The 14,357-nt window shown below is 41.9% G+C and overlaps 1 protein-coding gene across 1 annotated transcript in view; it reads left to right on the forward strand.

Moving 5' to 3' along the window:
• Positions 1-8,269, forward strand: part of LOC133389713 (neuroligin-1-like) — a 252,547-nt gene extending 244,278 nt beyond the window's left edge. The window contains exon 3 of the mRNA XM_061637740.1: positions 8,106-8,269. Coding sequence (XP_061493724.1) covers positions 8,106-8,269 — 164 coding nt within the window. The remainder of the gene's footprint in view (positions 1-8,105) is intronic.
• The last annotated feature ends 6,088 nt before the right edge of the window (positions 8,270-14,357 follow it).

Below are 14,357 nucleotides of genomic sequence, written 5' to 3' on the forward strand. Positions count from 1 at the left end.
TTAGGTGATTAATGGAATCCTTATAGGGATCCAGATCAAGCTTGGGTGAAGTTCTGTTTGTTGCTTTCAAAACTCTCTCTATCTCTCTGTCTCTCTCTGAAACCACCAGCTCCTAATCCATTCTCATTGTTTCCCCACTCTGACCCTGAAAAGCAAAGAAATGGCCTCTCATATTCTCCACCCGCCAAGGAAGAATGAACAAGGTACATGTAGATGTCTGCCTGAATGCACAAACTCTGTGTCCTAAGGTGGGGGCAGGGGCATGCATGCAAACCGTGCCACCAACATCCTGTGCTCGTTGATCCATGTGAGCAGTCCTCTCACCTTCCCCCTCTTGAGTAGTGGGGGTCTGCAGGGGGATCTCACTCACATTTGCTTGAACATGAGTAGATTCATTGTGTGAGGTGTTCTACTTGCGTTCAAGCAAATGTGAGTTAAAGTCCCCTGCAGATCTTCCCTGCTCAGCATGGGGAAGGTCAAGGAGACAGCAGATGGGCTGATGTGAATAGGAATGTGGGGAGGGGGCAGAGCTTGCAAGTGTGTCCTGGCCTCCTGTTCACAGATGCAATGTTTGTGTTTTCAGGCCACGGTTACCATGGTTTGCCTTTTTGTCCGAACCCAGCAAATGATGGTTTACCGAAATTGCACACACACACATGCTGCATGTAGGGAGATTGAGGGAGAATGGCAGGTAGGAAAGCTTGAAGACTTCTGTTTGACATGCTGCATTGTGGTTCAGAGTAACATCTGAATGCTGCCTCTATCTTCTCCCAAACCTCTGGGGAAATGGAATGCTGAGAGTAAATGTCTCAGCATTCACACTTTCAGAGAGGAAAGGACCACCTCTCGTTTCACAGAAGAAGCAGATTTCCTGTAGGTCAGCACTGAGATCTTTGACAGTGCAGCATGGAGAAAATTTATATCATCTCTATTCTTATCTGCCGTGGCGTGTGGATAAATTGAGAGGAGTTTGCAGCACTGCCTGTCCTTAACCTTTGGAGTATAATATTCAGAAGGAAGTCATAAAAAAGGCATTATGTAGGCTGAATTTATTCAAAAAATCCTTTATACCTTGAACTTTGCTTTATGTTGGAATGTAAGGCTTAGTGTGTGTGTCTCTGTTGTGTGTCTGCCTGTGTGTATGAGAGAGAGAGAGCTCTGCCCCATTTCCTTGAATTACCCCAGTAAGTGTGTGTATATATCTACATATTTTTGCCCAGATAAACCAAACTGTGCTTCCAAGATTTCATTACTATTCACAGTCGGTGCTCTGTAGTGCTCTGTAATTTTAATTAAAGATGAATTCTTAAACAATTTCCAAGCATACAATTAGCTGTGTACAGTTTCTGCTGTGACCAGTCATTTAGCAATTCCAGATTAATAATTTATTTGTTCCTTCACATTTTGCATCCGTAAGATGCGAGTAAATAAATAAATAAATAGGAACACAAAGCTGTCAGTAAATAGCCATCGCTAGCTATGCTTTGAAGGCACTGGAAAAAATGTGCAAGCGCTCTGCTTAAATTTTAGCCTCTGAAGGAAGCATTCAATTCCACAGGCAAACACAATGCCCTTCTGACATTAAGCTTGGAATGTTTACGTGGCATGTTATCCATGTCTCTAAGCCTCGGCTTCCCTCCCCCCGCCAACTCTACCTCTCTTAAAAAATGCCAGCCTTGTCCCCTAATCTCCCCTCATTCCAGGAACTTCCCACTAAAAACCCTGTGTTGTGCCATCTCCCCATCCTAAAAATTCTCCTCAAAGCCCACCTCTTCTGTGAAGGCCTTGACAAACAAAACAAAACAAGAACAGGGAGGGGGGGGAACAAAAGCAAAACACTCTCAGGTCCTCTCTCCCAAATCACAGATAGCTTAAGTACAGACCTATCCCTAACACACACACAAATGCAGCTGGTCCATTAGGGCAAGCGTGGCCCCACTCCACCATCTGCTGTCTTACTTACATCCAGTCCCGGGGGTGGCACTGCCTGTCAGCTCCCTCCTCCTTAGTCTCAGGGTTGCCCTTGTAGAACTCAGCAGGGAGGAGGATAGGGGCAAAACTAGAATTAGTTGGCTCTGCCTGCCATTGGTTCTGGCCCTAGCTGTCTTTGGCTCTGGCGCCACCTAGAGCTGGTCTCCTGGCTTTCTCCCCCATCAGTTCCGTTCAGGGCCAGCCACTCAGTGCACACATACACACACACACATGCACATCCTCAAATCAGTATGCATAGTACTCAAGGCTAGCCAAGCTATTTTGCCACCTGAGGCATAACATCCCATAAGTGGTTCACTTCCTCCTTCCTGGAAGTGAAAAATGTAATAACAATAAAGAGAGCCAGGCCACATCTGCACCATATATTTAAAGCACTATTAAACCACTTTAAAAAGCCATGGTTTTCCCCAAAGAATCATGGGAACTGTAGCTTGTTAAAGATGCTGAGAGCTGTTTGGAGACCCCAGATTCCCCCTCACAGACCTACAATTTCCAGAGTGATTTAACAATCAACCCCTTTTCCTAGGTGACTGGAAATTGTAATTCCGTGATGGGAGTAGGGGCCTCCTAACAACTCTTGGCACACCTAATAAACTACAGTTCCCAGGGTTCTTTGAGGGAAACTATGACTGTTTAAAGTGGTATAATAGAGTTTTAAATGTATGGTATGGATTTGGCCCCAGTGTGGTGTGACTGGTGGTGTTAAGCTCAGACCTGGGAGACCAGTGTTCATCCCCACTCATCCATGAAGCTGACTTTGGACCAGTCATAGTCTCTCAGCCTAACCTATCTCTCAGGGTTGTTGTAAAGATAAAATGGGCTTGGAAAAGAACCATGTACGCTGCCTTGAACTATTTGGAGGAAAGGTGCGATGGGATTATATAAATAAATAAATAAATTTAATTTCTGAACAATTTGACGACTTCTTATGACAACCCAAACCTCAATCAGCCTAATGGTAGGGCCGGCTTTGCTTTCATCTCTTGTTATGTCTTTTGGGATTTATATTGTAAAGTCCTTAGTGATCTATGTAAGCCATCATAAACCTGGACAGTGATGTGATACACATACAGAGAGAGAGAGAGAGAGAGAGAGAGGTATTTAGGGATGGGGGAGAGATTGATTCAGTTTGCATGTGAAGGTGAATCTATCTAATTCACACTTTCCAAAACAATATGAGAACCAAAACATAGCCATCCTTCAAAATTTGCACTTCTCTGAATTCTGCAGTGCAGTTTTCCAGCCAAGTATTGTGTACAAAAAATGCATACACTGGGGTAAAGTGCCCACAAAAATGTGTATATTCATGAAAATAACATAGAAATGTATTTATTTTAGGGGAAATTGCTTTGCAGAATTGTATATACTAGTCAACATTGCTTTGAAAATTTGTATACTGGGAGAAATTTTCAGTAAAATGCTGATGAATTTTCATGAGGGCTTTTTAAAAAAAAATATAACAAACTGATGTGGAAATGTGAGGAACTGAATTTAAGATTGGAAAAAAAAGAGAAATGGAGATAACCTGAAATTGACAGATTTGCCCATCCCTCTCTATATGCCCCACCCTTCCTCCATTCTGAAGCATACGGCGGCTTCACATAATAAAATGTAAATGTAAATGTAAATTTAATTTTTTTTTAGGTCGCCTATCTGGCCGAAGCCACTCTAGGCGACGTACATATCAAATTTCAATAAAATGCAATAAAATACAGTAAATACAATAAAATACAATATAATCAGCAGTAATAAAAATAACAGCATATGCAGTACACAACAACGGGCCTTCAGTATGTAATTAGCCCATCCCGGCGGTCCCAAAGGCCTGTCCAAACAGCCAAGTTTTTAAGGCTCGGCGGAAGATATCTAAGGATGGGGCATGCCGAAGATCAGACGGGAGGGAATTCCAGAGAGTGGGGGCCGCCACCGAAAAAGCCCTCTCTCTAGTCCCCACCAATCTAGCTGCTTTTGTTGGTGGGATTGAGAGAAGGCCCTGCGTGGCTGATCTTGTCGGGCGGCATAATTGGTGATGCTGGAGGTGCTCCTTCAGATAAACTGGGCCGAGACCGTATAGGGATTTAAAGGTTAACACCAACACCTTGAATTGGGCCCAGAAAACTACTGGAAGCCAGTGTAGTAAAACAACCATCTACAATAAACGTTATATCAAAAAAAGAACAGCACTCCATTATAGTAACATACAGCACAGCAACAGCATAATTAAATAAGGGACCACACCCCTGGCACAGAATAATTAAGAACCAGTTACCTGTACAAAGAGAAATATCTTCAAGTGGCATTTAAAGGTATCAACAGTTGGGCCAGACTGAATATCCCTTGGGAGGGATTTTCAGAGCCTGGGGGCTGCCACCAGGAATGCCATGTCTCATTTTATTATCGTTCTGGCTTCTGTCCTGGACAGAACCATGAGCCGAGTATCACCTTCTGATTGTAAATCCCAGGTTGATGAGTAGTGTAGGAGGTGCTCGTTCAGGTACTTTGATCCCAAGTTGTCCAAGGCTTAATATGCAGCCACTGCAGAGTTTTCAAAACTAGAGTAATATGCTCTCCACTCAGTGGTTCCACCACGATCCACGCCATGGCACACTGACTGCACACTGCTTATGGACCAAGGGTTGTCCCATGTAGAATGCATTACAGTAATCAATCCAGGATGTTACCGTGTGTGACTCCCTGAGGCCAAGCAATGCAAACCACACCAAAAATAAAATAAATAAATGCTGCCTGTAGTTGCTCACTTAATGTGACTAGGAAATACCATATTTATTTAATGAACCTGTTCAGTTTTTAGTCTTGAATAAGATTTGCTGTTGGTCAGGGTCCCTGTGTATCTTGTGTAATTCATCCCTACCTTTGAATGTTAATATCTTCTTCTTACCCTATCCCACCCAAATAACTGTTGCCCTTTTATACCTGAGTGGCTGTGCTTCAAACCCTAATAATAATAATAATAATAATAATAATAATAATAAATACCACCACAAGCTGTGTTCCACCTAGAAACAGATCTGCATATTTCCTATATTTAGGATAATTAGGATAATTTCAGCCCCTTGCCATCCAATAACCTTTTATGCAACTATGCTCTCCTGTTTTATCCGGTAATTCAGTGACACTTTACATTAATTTGATTCTGTTGGTGCACTCATTATTGACTACACCAATGGAAATGCACTTATTGTTATAATGGCAGTAGCTAACCTTTCCTCCCTTTTAACTTTTTCAACCTTTTGCTATCCATAATGTAAATTAGCCTCTCACCCATATTTCACAGTATCATTTTGAACAGGAGGAGAACAGTCTAAGATCTTACACCAATATGGAAGTTATAACTGAACAAACATGGTGAACTTACGTTACACACACACGTTAAAATGCTACAGAGCTTGACATTTTAAATGCTCTTGGATCCAGTGAGGGGGGGCCAGGCCATACATCAGCTGGTGGGGTGTGATGGGGTACTGGATCCTGGTGGCCACCTGTATGAGTGCTAGTACAGAGCTTTCCATAGGCAGGAGAAGATTCTGGGTTTCACTGACAATGACCCTGAGGGTTCTGTGGATATAATACCAGTTCAAGCTCCTAGCTGGACAGTTTTAGCCCTGTCTGTAGTAATTGCTCCTCTAAATCCAGTTTCAAAACAAAACCATCTGAACTGGCTTTCCTCTTATGCTAGAGATTTTGTCCTGAAAATGACCTCATACTTCAAGGCTGGTCTTGGGAGACAAATGCTTTCCAGGATTAGAGTCTCCTATCTAGCACAGTGAAAACAGAGCTTGACCTGAACTTTTTAGAATAAAAAGCTGAAAATTGCAAGGTTGTTTTTATTTTATTGTTCAGATAGCTGTGATAAATATTCCCAAAGAATCCTTCTATTTAAAATCTTTTCCATTCTTTTTCTCTGAGATCTTCTGTTCATTTTGAATGCAAAAATGTACCGTTTCATTCATTAGTTTCCAATATGCTTTCTTCAGATCAGAGATGTGAGTAACTTTTACTAAACAACAGCAGGCCAAAACTTTACTGGTAATTATGATCCCTGTCCTCAAGAAACTGCTGGAGAATTTTTCTTCCCCTGGAGAAATTTATGGATATGACACCCTTCTCCCAATTTTTATGCCCACAAATAGGGTAGACATTTTTGTGATGCCACTTTTGCACAACTTTAAGTTGTTATTACAATTATATCCTACCTTTCCTCCAAGGAGGTGTACATGGTTCTCCCCCTATCAATGTTATACTCACAGCAACCCTATGAGGTAGGTTAGGCTGAGAGATAATGACTGGCCCAACTCACTCAATTAGCTTAGTGGCTGAGTGGGGATTTGCACCCTGGTCCTAATCTGATACTCTAACCACTACACTGCAGCTGCTGTTAAACAAAGAGAAATATGCCATTTCTACAGTGATTTTTTCCCAAGTTGGATTTTTGGAGACTTTCAGTATGTTTACATCAGCTGTTAAAAGGTTTGCTAATTTACATTTTGCTCATTGCACTCCCCTCATTAATTTTATTTTTTTTAATACTGATAAGTATATTGGATCATTTATTTATTTATTAAAAATAAAACCCACTGTTAGTGTTTTATTTTTATTTTTTTAAGATATTGTAGCACAAACCTGCTTGGTTGTGCCAAAGGTCCATCTACACTAGCACTCTAAATATATCAATAAATGGTGAACCATCTCAATGGAAGAGCATCTGCCTTGCATGAAGAAGGTCCCAGGTTCAATCCCTGGGAGAAAACCTTGCCTGAAGCCCTGGAGAGCCATGTCCAATCAGTGCAAACAATACTAAGCTAGATGGACCAAACATCTGATTCAGTATGAGACAGCATCCTAGGTTCCTATGAGCAACATGTCCATAGAAAGTTTGAAGGTAGGATGTAATGGATCCTGTTATTTTCCAATCGCTTGAAATAGGTGGCATTATGCTTCTAACAATAGAAATCCATCATCAGATATCATGTGATAAGATATGTCTCCCATGATTTTGTCTACTCTTTTACCAATTATTTTTTAAGCGTAGCTTTCCTACTCTACTGACCATCAAAAGTCGGAATGTCTGGCTTCTCAGTTCAGGGACATTCTACGGGAAAAAGACAAAATGGCTGCTTTTTTGTGACATGCTTTCAACACTTCAGATTATGCATCCTAACAGTAGTGCAGAAAACATCAGAGAAGCCCCAAATGACTTGATCCTGCCCAGCCTCCTGGAACCCTAGCCAGGCCAACCAACTTCACCCCGTGGAGTCCCCTTCTTTGGACATTTACAGTGCAGTCCTATACCCAAAGGATGAGGCAGAGGACTCCCATAGTCCAGATCCATCATCTTTACCAGAAACCCACACTGGCTAAGCCATTGTCCTGGAGATGTGCCACCCATGGGCCTCTGAAAAGAGTTTGAGGACATGGATGGGGCATGGGCAGCAAAGGGGGAGCATTCTACCCTCCCATTCTGTGGGACCCCCTAGAAACATCCTGGAACTCTAGGACAGGACAGAAGTGATTGTCTTCAGATTGCCTCTCATGGGAAGGAACAAGTTAGGAAGATTATCGACCCTTCCACCATACTCTTTCTATTCCTCCTGGCTTCTGTCTCAAGCTAGGAATTGTTTGAGTGCTGCAGAGCTGCTGCTGCTGCTGGACTTGTAGGATTCCTCAGCTCCTTAGACAGGATGTTTAGACTTTACATGAGCATTGAAGTACCATGGTTAATCTAATGACCATGTCAGGGGAAACCACACAAATTATACAAATGCTAAGCCCATTTGAAAATTGCACCACCTATGGATTGCAAGTACTCCCAAACTAGGAGAGGGTGTTACGTTTGAGAAGTGAGACATAATCTTTTGTAACTTTAATGTGACCCAGTGGCAGCTGCCATCTTTTACCCACAATTCCTCTTGAATGACATTATGTGACAATGTGGTATTTCACATGTGTTGCTTGGGAATTCTGTCATAATCCACATATGTTGCTTGGGAAACACTTTTTAAAACGTTAACATCTTGGGAAAGGATACAAGCCAGGATTCTTATGTGCGCCGCAACATTCTTGGGATAACATACTTCTTAATATTTTTCTTCCAGACATTCGAGATAGTGGGGGGCCCAAACCAGTGATGGTGTATATTCATGGAGGGTCCTACATGGAAGGCACTGGAAATTTATATGATGGCAGTGTGCTGGCAAGCTATGGCAATGTGATAGTCATCACCGTCAACTACCGACTTGGGGTACTTGGTAAGAAATAATCAGATTTTAATTAGTCCTTGCCTTGTGCAATACTCTTGATATTGATTGGAAGACTATTGCAGATTCTTCTGCCTTTTACGATAAGATAAAATACAGGCTTCCTCTTTTTAAAAGAAGAAAGGTTTGTATTCATTGGGTTTCAAATTTGTTATTATGCAGTCTAACTTGCAATTATACTCCTCTTTGATGACAGAAACACAGTGCAGATGTTCAGAATGATGCACTGCTTTGTCATCCACATCTATCCTGTATTAACATTACAGTAATTAGCTGTTCATATTGTAGAAGGATTTAAAACAAATGGCAAGTGCAGACAGAGATGCAATTGTTTCTGTTTGTGAGGAGGCAAACGTCTGGATATTGTGATGACAGGTTTATTGTGTTTCTCTGGACTTCTGGATAGTAAGACTGTTTGGGAAATGCTATTCACTGCCAATTTCCATTTCCCCCTACATTATGCATTCAGTGTCTTTAAACTATCTGTCTTTCTGTCTTTAAACAGAAAGTGTATTAGCTCCGTTCAAAATATTTCCAGATAAGATAGTTAAGCGGGGGCGGGGGATATTTTAAAGCTCTGCTCTTGGAAAAAATGTACTGAGCTAATGTTGCTTTATAACAGTTGAGGGAAATCTTTGGCCTACCTGATGTTCCCAAACTACAGCTCCAATATCATCCCTGATGATTGACCATGGTTGCTGGGGCTGATTGGAGATGTAGTTCAGCAACATCTGGAGGGTCAAAGGTTTCCCCTCCCTGTTTTATACCATACATATGAATATATTTTAATGCAAAAACATTTGTAGTTACCTGATACGTCCAGTTAAGTTCTTTTATGGTTTTGTCAAGACCTCCCGGAGAGTTGTTAGTTGTTGTAGATTTTGCCAAAGAGAGAGTTCCTTGTGATCCTTTGACTTCTGCATATTTCCTGCAGAAGCACTTTGTAACACATATTTAATTCTAGAGGCAGGCATCATCAGCCTTTTATGGAAGCATGAGAGGGACATCTACCTATAATGTCTCAGAAGAGTTTGGTCAAGAGGCAGTGTGGTTTATAAGCTGTGGGTTTGCCTCATGGGACCTGCTAATTGCTGTAGCACTAAGAGAAGACTGATTGCTTAGTAGGCTTGTCCCTTTGCTCTGACATAAGTTAATTTTCTTCAGAACCCATCTTTGTAATGTACTTTGTGGCTGCTTCACAGTTAATTCCCTGTTATTGGGTCTTGTGGGATGGCAAGCATCAATCTGCTAATTTTACCTGGTGATTATTATTATTATTTTAAATGATGCACTGTCGAAAAACTGAATTTGACTTCCTTGGTGTTCCTGATCAACTTTGGCTTTGAATGCAATCTAACGCCAGTCCTTGAAATGTGGTATAATTTGTGTTGCTTCACATGACAGTCCTCCCCTTTCCACTGGCACAGAGTGAAGTGCAATTTAATATAGCTGTATTCAATGTCCACACTCTGTTTTGATTTGTATCAGATTACTTTCGCATAGCTTACCTAGTATCTTCTTTGTTTTCTCAGAGCAATTAAATATTGACTTGGAATCTCAAGGGCTATGTTGCATATTAATTTACAATTCACTTTTGTAGTCAGTATGCAAGATCTTCTTTCTGTTTAGCATGTTTCTAGTTTCTGATTTGTGTGAGTATATGTGGGGTGATTCTGTTTACAATGTATCCACCTGCTACTTTTCTAATCCTATTGTACAGGGTGGGCAGTCAAATACCTATATCCTGCATATCCATATCTTTGATCTATCTACCAGTCCTGCCTCTGTATTCATAATAAACTACACACACACACACCAACTCCATACCCAGAGTCCGCAAGAAGGTGACAAAATCAGTCACCCAACTGAACACCCTTCATTTCCCTGGCTCAGTGGACCAAGTACCTATTTGAAGTAGTGTTGCTGCAAAACTTTGGAAAGAGGGAACTTGTAATGGTGGATTCGAAAGTTCCACCTAAGCTCATTATGACCCATGTCCGCAATTCTGCTGAAGTTCAGGCCCAGCTTATAAGAGGTTCACCGCCAGCACTCTCCCTGTCTCTTGCCCCTTTCCTACTTTATCTTACACTTCACATATAGAGACCTAATGGCAGGGAAGGCTGGCTGGTGATGGAGTTGGCCTAGATGGTTATGCATTGGTCCAGGGATTCAGCACAATTTTATCTATTTATTAAGAACCATTTCTAAGCAACTTAATATATAAACATTCCTAAGTGGTATAGAAAAATAACATAACCCCCCCCCCCCAGTATAATAAAAACAGAAGAAACAGTGTTCTAAAACAGGATTGAAACAGAAACAGATAAAAACAGGAATTGATAAATAACAGGGTGCACTCCTATGGATACAGACTAATATTTATATAATAATGTTACATATATGTTAACCAGGTTAAGTACCCAGATTAATCAGGATAGGCGATACATTGATACACAATCAATTTTCCATTGAACAAGCTGAAAGTTTCCCTGTGCTGTGAGAAGAAACATATTTACTTGCCTATAATATTTCTGATTTCTTGTTCTGTGGCTCAGGGTTAATCTTCCTGGGTGACTCTTATCATGACAATCTTGAAAAGAAATCGCAGCTCATTTTTTATCACTTCTACAGTCTGGTGATTTAAGAAATAACAACCATCACTTATCTGCTCTGCCCTGCCTTATTATGATTTCGACAGATACCGCCAAGAATGACAATCCTTTTTTTTGCTATGTCAGATTTTAGCAATGCAATTTTAAATAATCACTGGAGATTCCACAGGTCTCGAAAAGAAAAGCCCAACTTAAAACATTTTCATATTTTGAAATAAAAAAAGATTAATCTCTGCAACTGCCACCTCTACTGCCATTGCTTATGCAAGGTACCCCTGCAAGGTAAGTTCCTTGGGGCAGGGGAAGGGAGGCTTTTCGGATAATGGAGGCTGCTTGAGGATCGGGGTAAATACAGCCCTGGTTCCCTTACTTGCAGTCCTGATCTTCCTCATGAGTAGAGCTCAGGGGAGCTCAAGTGTAGCAATGAGAAAGAAATTCGATTCAGTTTGCATTTCACGCCGAATCTGTCAAATCCGCACTTTCCAAAACAGTAAGAGAACCGACATACAGCCATCCTTCCAAATTCACACTTACTTGAATTGTGCAACGCAGTTCACCAACCAAAGAATGTGTCCAAAAATGCATATGCTATAGGAAAGTGTGCAAAGAAATGAACCTGTGAGTAAAAATAAGATACAAAAATGCATTACATGGACAACAACTGCACACAAAAATGTGTTTATTAGGACATTTGCACTAAAATGCTGAAGAACCTTCATGAGGATTAAAAGAAACAAACCAAAATTGCTACATGTGGAGATCTGAATTTCAGATTGAAAAAATGAGAAACTGGGAGAACTGAAATTGACACTTCTTTCCATTCCCACTCACGTGTGAGCTCCCCTGACTGATCTGTCATGACACCCCTAAGCTTTGTGAACTCTTGTGATCCTAAAGACACCGGTGATGACGGTAATTCGTCAAGGTATGTGCAGCATATTGTTTCCCAACAAGGAGAAAGCTCCTTCTCCCCTTCCCAACCAACCACAACGAGGGAGTTTTGAAAACAGGTTTCAGAAGGTGCTAGAGTTTTGTGTGTGTGTGTTGCAGCAGAGTGCAGGAACAACTGATCTGTTAAGATTGGTAGTTGAAAGAATGAAGAAATTTAAGGTATAAAGAGGTAACATCATACATGCTGAAGCAGCCATGCTGCCTGCACTCAGGGAGAACAAAGAGCAAAGTCTGTGAAAAAAATAAACACTTTAGAGGAGGAATCAGCAGAGGAAAGACTAGATTGCCTTTCTGTCTACCCCCCCCTCCATTCAGGTCACTTGTAACACATGTTGGTGTGTTACTCCCAACAAAAGGCAGGGGCAGACTGCTCATCAGGGGAAGAAGGAGCATGTAAAGAACAGGGCTGTGCTGCATGTGCAATGCACCCTCTAATTCCATTGGTATGTGGTCTTTATATGAGAATAAATCCCATCAAAATCAATGGATCTTACTTCCATGTGGTGCCAAGTCCCATAATCCATTTTGATGTCATATATATATAAAGAAAACAGTGACGTGTGCCTCTGCCATAATTGCCTGATTTAATTCCTGCCAAGTGGAACCAGGTCGTTCTGTAACGTCTGCAGTTCTCTTCCAGCTGTGTCAGCAAAGGATGTCATGCTACTGAAGTTGTTGTCTTCTCCTACGTATCGATCACGGTTGCACGGCGGCAGGAAAAGACAGCACTGCAGCCATTTCCAATGACCATGTCTGTGCCAGTTGCAGGACTGGAGACAGGTTCAAGGGCCTGCTTGAGGGCACAAGCTATTATGCTCTGGGTATTTGTTGTACATTCCTATTAGCTGCTGAGCTCATACAGTGGCCCATAAATGCCCCACAGTTAACATATCTGGATTGTAAACACATCATATCTTGTCATACCATTGAAAAACAGCCTCCTTCGTTTTGTAGCCTGTTTTCCATCTGCCTCTAAGCTTAGTCCTGGCTCATTCATTCCCCATGGAAACTGCGAGAGAGGACACTACGACAGGCAAATGAAAATGTACTTCTCATGCCTCGGTGACCACTCCGTTCTGTTGAAATGCAAACCCTGTACGAGCTGTCTGTTTCAGTGATGGATCGTACATAGGGAAGTCTGATATCCTTGAACTCGTGGGTCTCTGAAGGAAAGCTCTGCATTACGGGTTGGAGATGATTTTATGGCTTATTTTTGTTTAAAATACAAATGACTTGCAAAAGGGCGTCAACTCAGAAACGGGGAAATTTTCGAGGTCAGCTGCTCCAAGACCTTTAGACGGTTCTTTCAAATTTCTGCTATACCAGAATTACATTTTGGAGAGGGCAAGGAGGGAGGTTTTCTTTCTTGTCTTTCACAGAAGATACATTAAAAACTGAAGACCCTATGTTTAGTATTCAGGAGATTCAAATGGATAAACGAGATGTGCGTGTGTGCGTGCATGCATGTGTGTATCTGAGTGTGCACACACACAGCTGGGACATGCAATAAAATATTGCATATCACTCAGTTCACAGTTTGAAACAAACAGAACCCTAGTAGTGCTCTTCAGGCCTTGTTCTCTTTTCAGGAAGGTGGGACGAATTTCAGGTGTGGAAAGTGATAGTGATGCCTTTTATATTCCCTCCTCCCCCTTAAGGCTTCCACTTGCTATGCTGTAATGCTAGTGCTACCAGCCCCAAGCTTAACATTTATTATTATTATTATTATTATTATTATTATTATTATTATTATTATTATTATTTATTAATTGCCTGCCCTTCAACCGAACGTCCCAGGGTGGGTCACAACAGTTTTAAAATATATAATTTAAAACGGTTAAAAACAACCTGAAACCATGTCACAAAAAATAGGGTGGGTCTTGAAAATATATATTTAAGGTGTCAAGGGCATAATAAAAGTCCTGCTGGACCGGGCCTGTGGCCCACCTAGTCCACCGTCCCATTCTCACACTGGCCAACCAGATGCCTCCAATGGGAAACCCACAAGCAGTTCTCAAAAAGCATGAAGACTGCATAGTTATATGGCAACAGGGGCTGGGTAGGTGCAGCTCTGGAGATGAGAAAGGCATCTCCCTAACACCAACCTTGTGTTCCAGTGTCAGCGTTCAGCCCTGTCTAGACCTTGAACCCATGCCAGTGGCAGCTGGTGCACCTTGGGACAGGTAGGGCAGAAAGCAGAGAAACCAACAGTAGGTGGAGCCAGAGCCAATGACAGGCAGAGCCCACTAGTTCTAGTTTTGCCCCCATCCTCCTCCCTGCTGAGTTCTACAAGGAGGAGAAAGCTGACAGCCAAGGCCACTTTCTAGTCTAGTTATAAGTAAGAAGGCAGGCAGGTGGGGGCTGACTGAAGGCAGACTAAGGTTGGTGGGGCAGCACCCCACTTGTCCTAACAGAGCAGCCTCCGCAGGCCTGAGGTCAGACGAGAAGCAAGGGGAGCAGGTTCTCCACACTGCCAAAGACCCTGAGGAGCATTGGACCTGAGTGCCCCTGCCCCAGGATTGGAGGT

Source organism: Rhineura floridana, chromosome 7, assembly GCF_030035675.1.
Source record: "Rhineura floridana isolate rRhiFlo1 chromosome 7, rRhiFlo1.hap2, whole genome shotgun sequence".
NCBI lineage: Eukaryota > Metazoa > Chordata > Lepidosauria > Squamata > Rhineuridae > Rhineura > Rhineura floridana.